This window comes from Lathyrus oleraceus, chromosome 7, assembly GCF_024323335.1.
Source record: "Lathyrus oleraceus cultivar Zhongwan6 chromosome 7, CAAS_Psat_ZW6_1.0, whole genome shotgun sequence".
In the NCBI taxonomy this organism is placed as follows: domain Eukaryota; kingdom Viridiplantae; phylum Streptophyta; class Magnoliopsida; order Fabales; family Fabaceae; genus Lathyrus; species Lathyrus oleraceus.
In genome coordinates this window covers 41,351,021-41,367,383 of record NC_066585.1, presented here as the reverse complement: position 1 = coordinate 41,367,383, position 16,363 = coordinate 41,351,021, and the positions used below count along the sequence as shown (strand labels likewise).

At 33.5% G+C, this 16,363-nt stretch overlaps 2 protein-coding genes across 2 annotated transcripts; both read left to right on the top strand.

The window, feature by feature from the left end:
* The first annotated feature begins 775 nt into the window (after nt 1-775).
* Nucleotides 776-1,348, top strand: LOC127101911 (glutamine-dependent NAD(+) synthetase-like). The gene is made up of 2 exons (XM_051039338.1): nt 776-969; nt 1,039-1,348. The coding sequence occupies exons 1-2, from the start codon at nt 776-778 to the stop codon at nt 1,346-1,348; spliced, it is 504 nt and encodes a 167-aa protein (XP_050895295.1).
* Nucleotides 1,349-11,434: 10,086 nt separating this feature from the next.
* Nucleotides 11,435-16,116, top strand: LOC127101226 (glutamine-dependent NAD(+) synthetase). Its single transcript, XM_051038586.1, has 12 exons — nt 11,435-11,729; nt 11,895-12,118; nt 12,204-12,307; nt 12,416-12,550; nt 12,687-12,855; nt 13,295-13,430; nt 13,877-14,015; nt 14,153-14,329; nt 14,488-14,655; nt 15,159-15,254; nt 15,430-15,558; nt 15,678-16,116. The coding sequence occupies exons 2-12, from the start codon at nt 11,980-11,982 to the stop codon at nt 15,873-15,875; spliced, it is 1,590 nt and encodes a 529-aa protein (XP_050894543.1). The 5' UTR covers nt 11,435-11,729; nt 11,895-11,979; the 3' UTR covers nt 15,876-16,116.
* The last annotated feature ends 247 nt before the right edge of the window (nt 16,117-16,363 follow it).

The window sequence follows — 16,363 nt, the reverse complement described above, 5'->3', positions numbered from 1 at the left end:
GAGCAAGATTCTTAAAACAAACCGTAAAAGCACAAGAGTTTCCTACATGCCTACCAAAATATCTTTTTTAAGGTAGGAATTTACTCTTATCTTTCACAGTGATAAAAGAGTACAAAAATAATAATATTGTTATGGAATTTCCAAATCAATTAAATCACTTAAGTGTCAAATCATAACCAAACCATCTGCTTATGTATTTATTTAAATCGTATACAACTTTATATATTTTTAAAGTTATTGATTTTTTTTTATATTTTGTAATATAAGTTATTAAAATATTGAATGAAATTTAAAAAAAAATGTAATATGAATTGAATTATATCTTTTTTTCTAAAATCAAACCAAACTGAGTTTATTATATTATTAGATATAGATTAATATAAAGGTAATTGAGAGAAACGTGGGCTTATTGTTAATGTTTATATGACATTATGAATAGACACATAGCTGGCCCAGTTTTACCTGGGACATTAGTTGCCAGTTCTTAATTCTCCTTATCTAATTCTATAATACTACGTTGGATTGATTTTGATCCTATATACATAAAATTAAATATCATAGAGGGTCAACTTGGGGTGTAAATGTTATAAAATTAATTAAGGTAATACTATATTATAAAATCAAAAAATAAAATATCTTCATACATATAATCAGAATCAATAAGAGACATGCTAACTTCATGGCATACCTTAGTAAAAGACTATAGAAAGGACCTCCCATATTTTACTACAACAACAATCCTTGTATTGTATTGTTGCATTGTGTTGCAGAGAGTATGAGGCTTTTGAGTGTGGCTACATGCAATCTGAACCAATGGTCTATGGACTTTGATACCAACACTAAGCAGATCAAAGACTCCATTTCCAAATCCAAACGAGCTGGTGCTGTCATCCGCCTTGGACCAGAGCTCGAGATTCCCGGCTGTGGCTGCGAAGATCACTTCTTAGAGCTCGATACCATCAATCACTCGTAATAACTCTCACTTTCATACGTCAAGTTATTATTTCATATAGTGAAACTGTATTTTTTTTGTTGCAGATGGGAGTGTTTGAAGGATATATTGGTTGGTGACTGGACTGATGGGATAGTGTGTAGTATTGGAATGCCTATTATCAAAGGTTCTGAGAGATATAACTGTCAAGTTTTGTGTTTCAACCGTAAGATTATTATGATAAGACCCAAAATGTGGCTTGCAAATGATGGTAATTATAGAGAACTTCGATGGTTTACTGCTTGGAAACAAAGGGATCAACTTGATGATTTTCAGCTTCCTCTTCATGTTTCTCAGGCATTGGGTCAAAAGTCAGTTCCTTTTGGTTATGGCTTTGTTAAGTTTCAAGACACGTAAGTTTCAAATTCACACAATATAAAGTTAATTTTGTATCCTTAACATGATCATCTTCTGTTTAAAAGATTAATCTTTACAGTTCAAAAAATACTTAATTTTTGTTGAAAAAAACTCTCTATTCTTAAGATCACATGTTTACATGGCCAAAGTTAACTCATTGAATCATCCGTTGAATCACGTAACTTAATTAAATTGAGTTGAATGAGTTGAATTTGAATATATAAGTATCTTTCTGTAAATAACTACCTCTTAAACCCTAGAACTAAAAAAAATAAAAAGTTTCATATTTAACATATAATTTTTTTTTTGGGAGACAATGTTACAATAATTATTAAAAACAACTCACAAATATAGTTGTAAAGTTTTAAGTTCAAATGTTGATTTACACCATAATACATATATATTTTGTTCTTATTAAAATTGACTACCCGATTGTAAAATGGATTGTTTCTGATGAGCCTCTGATTTTTTTAGAGTCGAGTCAAAAGAGCTATGTTATAATATAGACTCGAAAATTACTATTTGATCAAAGTCTTAAATGAACTTCGGACTATCCAATTCTAAATGATTTTTTTTAATAAAAAACATCATAATATTTATTATAAATAAAATAAATAATTATATCATTTTAAATATAATATATTTTTAAATACTATATTATCTTTTATAAATAATATAATATATTTTTAAATGCAACGCATGTCTAAAGTTTATAAAATAATATTAACATGAGAGTATTTTATACTAATAGATTACAATGAAAATAAAAGAGTGTTAATTATGTTAATGTTAAAATTTAAAGAGAAAACTTGAATAGAATAGGAAAAAAACTAGTGATATGAGAAAAATTATTATGTTATTTTGGAGTAAAATAATATAATTATTAATATTTTTTTTAATTTATAGTTATGGGAGTTTATCAGGCTATTCACTATCTTTAGAGCTAGCTCTAATGGATAGCGGATTTTTAGGATCGGATTAAAAAACCTTAAAATATGAACTCTAATTTTAAGACGTAAACCCTACGATTTTTCAGGCATAACGGACCAACTAGTATGAACTAGCCCTTTTTAACGATTCTATTAAAAATATTAATATATAAAATAAGAAAATAAAAAGAAAGTCAAATATATTTTGCTGTCTTTTAAATCATACATTTTAGCATGTTAATCCTTTAGTTATTTGTTTTAACAAACTAGTCCTTATAATATGTAAAAATGTATCTCATTAACCTTTTAAATCAATTATATTTAATCAATCTAAATATAGATCCATTAAGTCTAATTATTGGTATATATGAAGAAGAAGGTGTGTTTAATCCTTAATTTATTAGCAAACTTTACAAAGATTTATGTGATTTAATGAATATAGAAAAGCTTAAAAATATATAAACCAATCACAAAGTTAAATTTTGTATACCGAGAAAAAGTTAAGCATCTTATATCTATTATATACTCCCTCTATTTTATATTATAAACAAATTTTTCTTTTTATTTAAATTAATTAAATAATTAATTTATATATATATATATATATATATATATATAACTTGAAAAGTTTAATGTAGTTTATTATAGTTTTGTCAAAAATACTTCTAGATAATTATTATAGAGGGAGAAAACAAAATTGAATATAATAAATAATTAAAAATATTATATATAAAAGAAGAAGTATTATTTAAAAAGTAATAATATTAATAATTTATTTGATATATATAAAAGTCAGTGACACTTAAAAAAGAAACTAATGAAATATATATTAGTTAAAATTTAATATAATACTCTCTCTTTTTAAGTGGCATATATGGTTAAGCCCCCGTAGTGATACAATTTAGTCTATTCAAATCTAGGTTAGAATCAAATATGAATCTTACTAATTATTTTTGTAGTCGTGTTTAAAAAACAAATTGTAATGTATAGTACAATTTAATTGGATTGATGACTGCATTGAACAAATAAGAGATTGAATCAGTTGAATTGGCGACTGCACCATGTCAAGCCAATTGAATTGACGACTATGTACAAGCAATATTAGGAGTTGTAAATTCATTTTCCTTCTATGTGTTGAATACTTTTTTATTTTAATACAATTAATTAATAATAATAATTGAATAAAAAATATTAATATTTAATTTAAATAAGATTACATACGACGACGATGACCCGCTTGATCATACATGTCATCGGTTCTACACCCCCTAGATATCAGTTCTCGTACTAGTATCTGTTGATTCACCCCATGTGTTTGATACGAGTTCCCTGGAACATCACCATCACTAAATTCCCTAATAAGTTCGTATAATTCTATGTAGTCTTGTGTGTGCATTGACGTGTCGCCGTAACTGAGTTTGTTGCTCATACTGATATAGTTGGGTTGTGTTGTTTGGGTTGATGGAGTTATTGGTGAGCGACCTGGTCAATTGAATGGTGACATTGGTGTGAATGCTTCATTTAGGAAAGGAAGAAATGGTTGTCGTGGTGTTTGGTAGTCATATATTTGTTGGATGTTTTGGTGTTGTGATGTTAGCGTATTTTTCCTATGGTAGGAACTGTTGGTATCATATGTTTTTTAGATGTTTTGTCTATAGTAGGATGATGTGTTGGCGGCATATGTTTGTTGGTTGTTTTGATAATAAGCTTGTTGTGGTGGTATGGAGCATGCTCTTGGTTTTATGGTTGGGTGTGTGGCATATATTGATTGTGGGTTTAAGTGTTTGTGGGTTGGTAATTTTGTTAGGTAGGGTGTTGTGTGTAGGTGATTTGGTAATTTTGTTGGGCTTAGATGTTGAAGCTTGTTGTGTGTAAGTGGTTTGGCGTGGGTCGTATAAATATTTATCTTCGAAGAAAACCCTAACTGCAACTGATATGTACCAATACATATAATTATTAGTTGGAATGACTCATGAAGACATTATTCAGCTCTATTAAACATCTCCCAAACCAATTCTAAATCAATTCCAAACCAAATCCAGACCAATCTCAGTCCAAAAAACTCAAGATATGTCTTCTGCACCCAAATACATTATTAATTCTCACTGCAATTGAGAGACATATGTCTCTGAAATATCTGGGTTTGGTTTTCGAAATACCGATATTACCCAATTTGCAACAATAGAAATTCAAATTTCTTGCATTTGAAAGAGAGAATATAGTCAAAGTTAAGGTCTGGTTCTATATCACAAATTATATATCAAAATCCTCTATTTATTTAAAACAATCACGTCAAATTTTATTAGCAAAAGGTTCGAGGCGATGGAGATGTTGAAAATATGTTTGTTAGTCTCAAATATTCTAAATTCAACTATATTTAGTTGTATATTTTACTCCAACAACCTCATCAGTCCCAACAATCTCAAATTGTTGAATAATCTAAAATATTTGATCAAGTTGAAGTTGAATCTGAAGCAGAAGTCGACACCATTGATGATGAAGAGGAAGAAAGTGAGACACAAGTCGACTATATGTTGAACAACGACACTGGAGATAATGATCAAGAGTCATTACCTCCAAGTCATGTATATTGTGTGCTTCAACATATGACAAACTTAAACTTGGATGAAAATGAGTCATCCTCGTATAGTTTTTATAACCCGAATATGAAGGTAAAGAGTGAGTTAAAATTGGGAGACAAAATTGGGAGACAGGTTCCACACAAAAGAAGACTGCATGCGAGCTATAAAAAAGTTTCACATGGAAAACTTTGTTAATTATACCGTAGATTGCATTGATGGGGAAGGTATGTCATTCTGTGTTGTAATGAGCTTTGCATGTTTCGGCTAGCAGTGTCTTACAGGAATAAAAGTGATTCATGGGAGATAATTTCTATGGATCCACCTCACAGTTGCACCACCACTAATCTTCTACATGATCATCGTAAACTAAGTTCTGAAATGCCAAAAATTCGCAGTTGGAACTGTGCTTAACACGGGCACTGTCGCTCAACATAGGGGGGTCGTGTCGGTCAACACGCACTACGCCAAATAAGGGAAAAGAGGGCGCTTATTTTGGCCTATAACAGCGCTTTTAAGCGCCCTCTAAAGTGGCGCTGGCATAGGTAAAGACAGCGCTTTGTTTTCCTGGAGAAAGCGTTGTCTAAAGTGGCCACATTATAGTGCGCTTTCAGAAAAAAGCGCCCTATGGAGTGGTCCATAAAGGGACACCTTAGAGGGCGCTTTTAGGAAAAAGCGCCCTCTAAAGTTGTCAATGTAAAGTGTTTAGAGGGCGCTTTCAGGAATAAGCGCCCTCTAAAGTTGTCAATATAAAGTGTTTAGAGGGCGCTTTCAGGAAAAAGCGCCCTCTAAAGTTGTCAATGTAAAGTGTTTAGAGGGCGCTTTCAGGAAAAAGCGCCCTCTAAAGTTGTCAATGTAAAGTGTTTAGAGGGCGCTTTCTGGACAAAGCGCCCTCTAAAGTGTTAGTTATTTTCAAAAAAATTGTTTGAAAAACAGTGGATATTTAATTGGTAACCTGTTCGCATGCTGCAAAAGTGTAAAATTCATATTGATTTCATCCTTTAATCCAATGTTATACACCATTAATCCATTGATATATACAACATGAATCCATTTATATACAACATTAATCCTCCATATATACAACATTAATATATGATTCTTTGATCAACAATATACAACAACATATTCATGATTTAGTAAAATTACAACAACAATATACAACATATATACAACAACAGCATACAACAACAACATTCCATACATATATGTACAACAATATACAACCTAGCTATATGATTCTTTGATCAACAATGAATTGACACAATTCATCCTTGATTTCATCCAAATTTGCTCTTGAGTAAGTTTTGTATTCCTCAAAGTACTACAACTAAGAGAATAAAACATATTCATGATTTAGTAACAAATTAGATGAAATATTCGATAATATTAAAATAAACCCTAAGTTATTATTCCATACCATTTTTGGGATGTCTATACGATTCAACGCAATGATGTCTCTCATAAATCTCAATACAAAAAATCCGCAATCGACCGAATTATTTTGCTGAGGACACTACACAGAAAAACAAACAATATATATATAGTTAATTTCTTACAAACACTATTATAAGCAAAAAAACAAACACTATTATAAGCAAAAATAAGATACTTAATATATACCTGAACTCTGATCCAGGTAATGTCCTTCCTATTGCGGTATTTCTTTTTCAATCTAAATTTTATTATTGCCCTAACAAAATAAAAACGTATATTGAGATCAATCTGACAGACATAATTAAATATACAAATACACACGAATATTTAGGGGAATTTCACTTACGCGTCAATCGTCTTCTTCATATTCGGATATTTATTCCAATCACCCGATAAAGAATCGAGATAATACACTATTAGTCTCGAAAGATCCATAGCAACCAACACCCAGTGACCACTGTAAAATAAAACAAAAATTTAGATGAATGAAAATTTTCTACGTAAAAGATATACATAGATTAGAATGAAATTATTAGAAAGAAAATCTAACCCGTTGCCAGAATTAAACGGTAAAAAATACAAACTGGGTGTAGTATTATCGCCGGCCGCCATGAATATATCGACTAGATCATTCTTTACGGATGTTGGATTATTCGTTATTAACGTTGCATTGATACGGGAAGCAGCAATAAAATTGAAACGGTTACACAATTCAGTTCCCCGCATCAATGTTACATACATATACCTTAAATAGAAACATAATAAACATTAGACTACTCATTGAAATGTGTAAATAAATTGTTCAACTAAGTAAATTATAGATTGATCGGAGTACCATATGTATGTATGAATGACAGCGATGCCCAATTCGGTGTGTTCAAAAAGTTGTTGGAAGTCCTCCTTTCCAATTATTTCGAAATGAGCAGCTCCGAAAACACCTTCATCAAAATTTATAGTACGAATGGCCCCATGCATAATATCGGACTCCTCCACCATTTTCTCAAGACGCATCATAATTTGAGATTTTGTCCCGGACGTCGTTGGAATATCCTTAGCAGCGCTTTTCAACTCTCGACCGGGAACCTAAGAATTCATATAAAATAAATCATGACTTTTTGTGATGCAACAGAGTCGTTGCGTATATAATTCAATGGGTATATATATTTGTACCTCTTTTTGAGATGCAACCGACTCGATGCGTCTTGAAATCTCTTTACCAACTTTATGTGTGGGTCTTGTAGGAGTCTAACATTACCATATAATTGATTAAATATCATAATTGTAGCTGAATTGAAATGTGAATACTAAATATTCATAATCATTTAGAACATATATACCTCGGCATCAGGGAAAATTAGATCTGACGGCCAACCAACAAAGGATCCGACTGCATCTCGCATCAACGTTGTCTCTGAAACAACGTCAGGTAATGGTAGACGGGCGTCCGTATCTAATACGAGGTCAACCGAAACTTTCATAAATCCCACCGGGAGGGGATTATGGTGAAGTAATTCACCCGAAGTATTGTGCACTTTTCCCTTGCCAACCATGCGATAAGTTGGTGACGATAGATACAGCTGACAAGGTGAAATGCCCTAAACCAATAATAAATGTTATTGTTAACTTGTATATGTGTCAAGTAAAAAAGTGCTATTTTAATTTCATAATAACATATATAATTACCTCGGGAAATTTCGGTTGATAATTGATACTAGCTCGGTCACTAGTATCTTTTGCCTCGGAGGCGCACATTTCCTCTCTATACCTTGCATTCTCGATTTGCAGTTGGAGTACTTGTGCCCTTAACTCCGCCAAGGTCTCCATCACCTCTTTGTTGGTAGGATTTTTTGTTTTTGGTTTTTTATAAAATGACGACGGAGTCACACCAAAACCCTTACCCCTCACACGACCGGAATACTCAGGAACATTTAGTACTCGACTAAGTACGCTCCTGCAATCCTGGACCTCGGTTGAAGGTACGGTTTGGGATAAAGTCTCCTGAAATATTATTAGAGGAGATTAAAATTGAATTATATGTCTAACAAAATTTTCGATATAATTAAAGAAATAATGTTACATATACTTACACATTCGTCATAAACATTTTGGACCGCTTCAACGACAGCCCCATCCTTCCCAACCCGAGCAGCCTTCCATAATACGTGCTCCGGAAGAGATGTTGCGTCACTTTTCTCCTCGGCTAGCTACACATTGAATTAGATTATAAGATCATCAATTATAACATATTGTGACAATGTATAAGCTCATAGCATTTGAATATACTCACAATTCTTTGTTGTAACCGTGCATAACCCGTACGCCCTTTTTTGTACGGATACGCGGGTTTTGATGCCCTTTTCCTATTTTTGTCGCTTACTTCCTGGATAAAAAAGTTTAAGGCATATTAGAACCAAGTAACTTAACAATTGTATAATACCATAATTAATAGACATTACATGGAATTTTTCGTTTCTTCGTTTGGCGACAAAGTTATCCCATTCATCGGCTGAAATAATCTCGGCATACTTCATTGGCCGTTCTCCTTCAACAAATTTTCCTTCCTCATCCTTGAGAAATTTGTTGCACAAAAAGGATCGAAATCCTCGGAGTCTTTTTCCGGCCAATTGAATACAATATTTTTGCCGGCTTTCATCGATGTGAAAGGATCTCTAAAAAACATACAAATGGAGTGTGTTATTATAAAGTAATATTATAACAATATATGGTTAACAAATAGTCAACAAAAAAAACATATAACAATATATGGTAAGTACCTGTATCTCCGACCATATTTTTTCCTTGCCAACCTTCAAGTCCGGACTTCTCCAATTATCACATGTAATCGGAATATGTTGTCGAACAAGGAAACCAATGTAACTTGCCAACATTGAACCGTTAGGCTCAATTAGTTGGTCTTCAGCACTCCAATGTACTTCAAATTTTACACCCTTGTCTCTTGCACGAATGATGGACTTCATAACAGTCAATCCTCGTTTGATTTCTTTTTCAACATTATTACGTGATTCATTCGCGGCATGGGTATCGTCTTGGTTAGCCATTTTATCTGTAATATAGAAATGATTCAATAAGACCCAAGTAAGACAATGATTCAATACGTCAAGACATTCATATACCTTCCATTTCTCTCATGTTACAACAATCTAAACTCTTTTTTTTATCATTATTGAATACAAACTCACACACACCTACTGCATGCAAAAGACCAATGCAAACTTATGGTGTTTGGAACATGAACAAACTTGCATCCATAATCATCAAACTTCCAAGCACAAGCTCAAACACACTTCAAATATATCAGTTTTCAATCAGAAATAAAAAACTCAGTTTGCCCTAAACAACATTAATCAACATAATGCACAAAATGTAAAACTAAGTTTAGAAAATGCCCTAATCAAACACATGAAGAAAGTGAACGGTAAAGATGGAGAAGAGAAATACCTTCAAGGTGACGGTAACGATGGAGAAGAAAGTGAACAGTGACGGTGGACGTGAACGTGAACGCAGCAGCAGAAAAAGGCGACGACGACGACGACGGTGAGGGAGGGAGAACGAACGGAGGACGAGAGTAATCGCAGTAGACGGTGGACGCAGTAGAGAGAAAACCCAGTTACGTAAACGAAATAGCTTGTAGAGAAGGAAAATAAAGAGACATGCAGTATATGTTATAATTTTAATGTTTACTAAAGGGGACCTTAGAGGGCGCTTTTGTAAAAAAAACGCCCTCTAAAGGGGGCCTAAGAGGGCGCTTCTGAAAGCGCTCTCTAAGGCTTTCCAAAAGCGCCTTCTAAACTGGAAATGTACATGGACTTAGAGAGCGCTTTTTTAAAAAGCGCCCTCTAAGGGTAACCTTAGAGGGCGCTTTCACTAAAGCGCCCTCTATTGTTGTCCCTCCATTTCCTCATTATTTTTTTTTGGCTTCACTTTAGAGGGCGCTTTGTTACAAAAGCGCCCTCTAAAGGGGGCCTAAGAGGGCGCTTCTAAAAGCGCTCTCTAAGGCTTTCCAAAAGCGCCTTATAAACTGGAAATGTACATGGACTTAGAGAGCGCTTTTTTAGAAGCGCCCTCTAAGGTTACCCTTAGAGGGCGCTTTCAATAAAGCGTCCTCTATTGGTGTCCCTCCATTTCCTCATTATTTTTTCGCTTCACTTTAGAGTGCGCTTTGATACAAAAGCGCCCTCTAAAGTGCGCTGTCTATTCTAGTAGTATGCTCCTTATTTTTTCTCTTCATTTTAGAGTGCGCTTTTGTAATAAAGCGCCCTCTAAGGGGCGCTGTCTATTCCAGTTTTTGGCGTAGTGACGGCATGTGCCATAGAACACGACCTTGTCTGTGTTGTCCTCAACTTTTTTGTATGGAGGAGGCGTTGGTGCCAACACGGCCCTTCCATGTTGGCCACGGGTTTTGTGTACTAGGGGATTCTTCTTCTTGCGTTTTTCGATCCTTTTTCGTCCCGCTCCGAATCTTAATACTCCATATTAGTTGAAAACATAAAATCATACCAGAAAGTAGTAAAAGCGGAATAAAACAAGAAAATAAGCATAAGAAATAGGAATAAAAAAACACACAATAAACAGTATAAATACCACTTATCACACACCTCTATTTATACTAGAAAAAGTATTCAATACATAAGAGTTAGATGAACTGGTGATTCTTTCTATTGCTTGTAAATAGTCGTCAATTCAATTGACTTGGCATGATGCAGTCGCCAATTCAATTGGCATAGTATGATGCAGTCGCCAATTCAATTGGCTCAATCTCTTATTTGTTTAATACAATCGTTAATGTAATTGACATATTTCTGCGTTGCAACTTTTTTTTATTTGAAATATTGATAATTTAAAAATTAATTAAAAGATATGATTATTTAGATAATTTTATTAGCAAACATGTTTATTTTAATTTAAAAAATTAATTTTTCAACTAATCTAAGAATAAATTTTTTCTTATATTAAGGACGGGATGAAGTATTGATTTTAATGAAGGCTTAAATATTTATTTTATGATATACAAAAAAATATTGCATTTGGAAAAGAAATAGTTATTTTATATTTTTAAAATGTGGTTCTTAACTCTTTCTTTTTCTTTTTATAAAGATGGTTAGTAAGTTTTTAAACCTATTGAATCTAATCAAATTAAATTAACTATTTTTAATTGGTTTGATTTTCCCTCTCCCAAAAACTGAACCCAACCGTATTAACTGTGCTTTCATGGATTATGATTATGAATGTATTGACAAATTACACCAATAATTCATTGAATCACTTGTGCAATACAATTCATTCACACCATAATTTTTCCTATAACGGTTTGTCCACAATCTGTTCGTCAAAATGTCACTGCGAATGTTATGTTTCGTAGCAACGACCTCTTATGGTGTGACAATAGTGGTTTGTCCACAACCTGCTCGTCAAAATGTCAGTGTGAATTTTATGTTTGTAGCAACAATCTCTTACGGTGTGTTCGAATTGATGTGTCATAATTCTTTCAAGTATTCTTATAAGAAATGGCGTGTATGAACTACTGTCTGTGTATGTGTTTAATATTAAGTACTGAACATAGAGCATTTTTTCTTTTCTTAGAGCTATTGCAGCTGAAGTTTGTGAAGAGCTTTTTACTCCATGTCCTCCTCATGCTGAGCTTGCATTAAATGGGGTTGAAGTGTTTATGAATGCAAGTGGAAGTCACCACCAACTTAGAAAGCTTGATGTCCGTCTTCGTGCTTTTATAGGTGCCACTCATACTCGTGGTGGGGTCTATATGTACAGTAATCACCAAGGTTGTAATGGTGGTCGCCTTTACTATGGTAAGAGAAATATTTCCTTTACAAGAATGAATGGAATTCATGTTTTTTAACATTAGTGGCCCTTGTGTTATTTTATTTGTAACAGATGGATGTGCCAGTGTTGTGGTAAATGGTGACGTTGTTGCTCAGGGTTCCCAGTTTTCTTTAAATGATGTTGAGGTTGTGGTTGCTCACATGGATCTTGACGCGGTATGCATTAATTTCCATGTTTAAACGTATGCAATGCAATTTCAAGGACATTTTGCCCATAAAAGATTGATTTCTGATTCGTTCTTTAACTTATTTGACTACTGGTAGGTTACAAGCCTTAGAGGATCTTTAAGCAGCTTCCAAGAGCAAGCAAGTTGTAAAGTCAAGGTTCCTTCAGTAGATGTACCATACAATCTATGTCTTCCTTTTAACCTTAGAATACGCCTTTCTGTGCCACTTCAGGTTAGTTTATTGTCATTTTGAGTTTTAGTTTTTAGATAGGGTAAAGATATTAGCTCTGAAGATTCTATGTTGACATCATATTGTTACTGCTGGAGTTAATCAAACATCCAAGTTGCTAAGTTGAACATGATTACAGATAAAATATCATTCTGCTGAGGAGGAAATTGCATTTGGACCTGCTTGCTGGTTATGGGACTATTTAAGAAGAAGTGGAGCATCTGGTTTTCTGCTCCCTCTTTCCGGTGGAGCAGATAGTTCTTCTGTTTCTGCGATTGTTGGGTGTATGTGTCAGCTTGTTGTGAAAGGTACCTTCAAATATAATGACAACTGCTGTTAGATTAGATCGTGGATTACCTTCAAAGTTTCTATTTCTTAGAAATGCACAAATTATTCATGGAACCCACTACCCATTGAGCTATATTTTTATACCACACATATATTTGACTGACAGATGAATTAATTGGAAAAGTGGACCTGAATATTCATATTTCATTTCTCAAAAGTCATGCAAAGTTGCTTGAGTGGAGTGTAGTGTCCTTTTATTTGTTCAACGTGCTTTACTTGCAAAAAAATTGAGTTGTATAATCGTCAATAGTAAAAATGATACTTTTATTGATCTCTCTTTTTCATTTTCATTTACAATATTGAATGTGGCAGGGGTTAGATAAACAACATAATTTAATCTTACAAATCTAAACTTTGTAGTTAGGATATCATTAACCAATGATTCATATTTGTCTTCAGAAATTGCAAATGGGGATGAACAAGTTAAAGCTGATGCAATACGAATCGGAAACTATAAGGATGGACAGTATCCTACAGATAGTAGAGAACTTGTTAAACGGATATTTTATAGTGTGTTCATGGGATCTGAAAACAAGTAAGTGATGATTTTCATATTATAGTGTTTTACAATCCTTGGTTGTGTCTATGTAAGTTTCTCTATTTGTTATCCCTCAGTTATTTTTCCTGTGGCCTTTATACATGGCTTTGGTACTAGTTTTCTTATACTGTTCTTTTCATAGCACCCCTTGCTAAATTTATATGCAAGCAACATTGAACAATGTTGATTGGTCTTGATGCTGAAACACATCAATGATATTGCAGATATATGCACAGCATGTGTGTTGATTTCTTTTTTAAAATCTAGTATCATACTGCAACACGACTAATCTTAGAGGTGTTTGTGTTTTATAGTTAGCATGTTGAAATATCTGTGGCATGTGACACTGCTAATATTTTTTCTAAATTTATGAAAATAGCACTTTTGACATTTTTTTTGTTTAACACAATTTTTCATTTGAAGAGTCAATTTTCTCCTTGCAGCTCAAAAATGACAAAGTCACGAGCCAAAGTGTTGGCAGATGAAATTGGTTCATGGCACCTTGAAGTTAGTATTGATGGACTTGTATCTTCTCTTTTGTCATTGTTTCAAACACTTACAGGAAAGCGACCACGCTACAAGGTAACTGGAGCATGAGCTTGAGCATTATTATATGGGGAATCTCACTTTTTCAGGACTAAGATTCAGATTTCAAAGCATGTTATATATCTGTCATTTGTAGCCTCAAATGATATTTTTGTATTATCTTGCTTATACAGGTAGATGGTGGATCTAATATTGAGAATTTAAGCTTGCAAAACATTCAAGCTCGAATCAGAATGGTGCTAGCCTTCATGTTAGCGTCACTCTTGCCTTGGGTCCACAACAAACCTGGGTTTTATCTTGTCTTGGGGAGCACTAATGCAGATGAGGGGTTGCGTGGTAACTTAACAAAGGTATTTTTCTCTATATAAAGTTAGATTACACATACAATATAAGGTTTAGGTATATTTTTTTACTAAAAATTGAAACATAAATTTTTGGTCTTGCACTTAGTTTCTCATATTTTTTATCCATTATGTATTAATTAACAAAGTTCACCATCTTCTTGTAGTATGATTGCAGCTCAGCAGATATAAACCCTATTGGAAGCTTAAGTAAGCAGGACCTTCGGGCATTCTTGCGATGGGCAGCCATTCATCTTGGTTACTCATCTTTAGCATATATTGAAGCAGCTCCACCCACAGCTGAACTCGAGCCTATACGTTCTAACTACACTCAGGTATTGTTATGTTTTGTGTCCGGTCTTGAAATATCTTGATGAATCCTTTCGTTTGTCAATATCTTGATGAGATTCTAGATTGACCAGACAAAGATCTCTTACACCCAGCCCTCCTTCACATTTACGCTTGCAAACATCAGACCACCGGATTCAAGAAATTTGAAATTTTCTTTAACTCCACTCGATAGGAACCTCCTCTGAAGTCGAACATCAGACACCTTCTCAACCCAAACATCCTAAATACTAAAGGCAAAAAATTTATTGAATCATATCTATCTATTCAAACACTTTAAAGAGATATGTTATGTTGCTGATGATTTGGATGAAATGGCGTAACTAGTATATTCTTTTGTTCTCCATTTAACACTGATCTATTAGTTTTTGGGTGTTGGGTATTTGACTTTTTGGGGTCCTTGATCTTCTATAATTTTTGTATCCATTAGTAATTGCTTATAATCATTTTTTGAAAACTATAATCATATACCTCTTTCTTTATTAAATAGTGTGATGAAGTTGATATAGGAATGTCTTACGAGGAACTATCCGTTTATGGAAGATTACGAAAAACGTTTCGTTGTGGTCCAGTTTCCATGTTCCAGGTATATCTCATGTTTCTCTCTATCATAACTTATATGAAGGTTAATATTATTATATCTTTATTTTTTGCACCTATTTAGATGCATATATTTTGGTTCACAATTCATATAATTTATAAGTAATAAATTTGTTGTCCATTTCGTAGTACACTCAAAACTTATAAATTTGTTGTCTCAGAACCTATGTTACAGATGGGGTGCAAGATTGAGTCCATCACAAGTGGCTGAAAAAGTGAAACACTTCTTCAAGTATTATTCTATCAATCGACACAAAATGACCACCATGACACCTTTCTATCATGCTGAGGTATGTTATTGTTGCGGTCTAAATTTTGCTTGATAGATCTTTATGCCCCTAAAGATTTTTGCTGCTTCGTATATTTTTATTGGCTGATGAAGACATACTATGTCTCACTCATCTTGCAGAGTTATTCACCAGAGGATAATAGGTTTGATCTACGCCAATTTCTCTACAATACAAGATGGCCATATCAATTTCAAAAAATAGATGAACTCGTGCACGAGTTGGATGTCAAAGATGTTCAAAAATTAGGAAACCATGATACTGTGGCAGCTCTATCCAATGGTGTTGGTGCAACAGGTTCAGGCAATCCAAATGTTTAAATTGAACCTCCCTATTGGTGCTGGTGGGATGGGAGTTGCATGTGCAAGATTGCAAATATGGTCCAGACGGGATATATTGATTCTCCATAATTTTTCCAGTACTCTTGTTAGCTAATGCGTTTTCAGTTCTGTTTATTTTCCAATATTCATCATGGGAGCATGATTTCAGTGGGCAGTTATCATTCTACTGTTGCATTTGTTTGTTGGAATTGAATGAGTAAATACAACTCTTCTTCCACTTGTTCAATGGTCTCTTATTTCTTCTTTAATTTTTCCGCTACAAATTTATAAAACAACAACAAATTGATAGCAGAGCTATCTTCTATACAAACATGTGAGAATAATTCAAGTGATTTCCATTGCTGCAGAACTCAATTTTTCTTCAATCGCTCCTCCCATTTTTAGTGTCAAAACTATTCAATTTGGACTATGAAAATGGAGGTCTATCTAGAAGTCTAAAATCTTCAGAAAGTTGTGGAAGTGGATTA

Coding starts and splice junctions, on each gene's coding strand:
- LOC127101911 (XM_051039338.1), top strand. CDS start 776: ATGAGGCTTTTGAGTGTGGCTACATGCAATCTGAACCAATGGTCTATG. Junction 970..1,038: donor CTCGATACCATCAATCACTC/GTAATAACTCTC, acceptor TTTTTGTTGCAG/ATGGGAGTGTTTGAAGGATA.
- LOC127101226 (XM_051038586.1), top strand. CDS start 11,980: ATGAATGCAAGTGGAAGTCACCACCAACTTAGAAAGCTTGATGTCCGT. Junction 13,431..13,876: donor TTCATGGGATCTGAAAACAA/GTAAGTGATGAT, acceptor TTCTCCTTGCAG/CTCAAAAATGACAAAGTCAC. Junction 14,016..14,152: donor GAAAGCGACCACGCTACAAG/GTAACTGGAGCA, acceptor TTGCTTATACAG/GTAGATGGTGGATCTAATAT.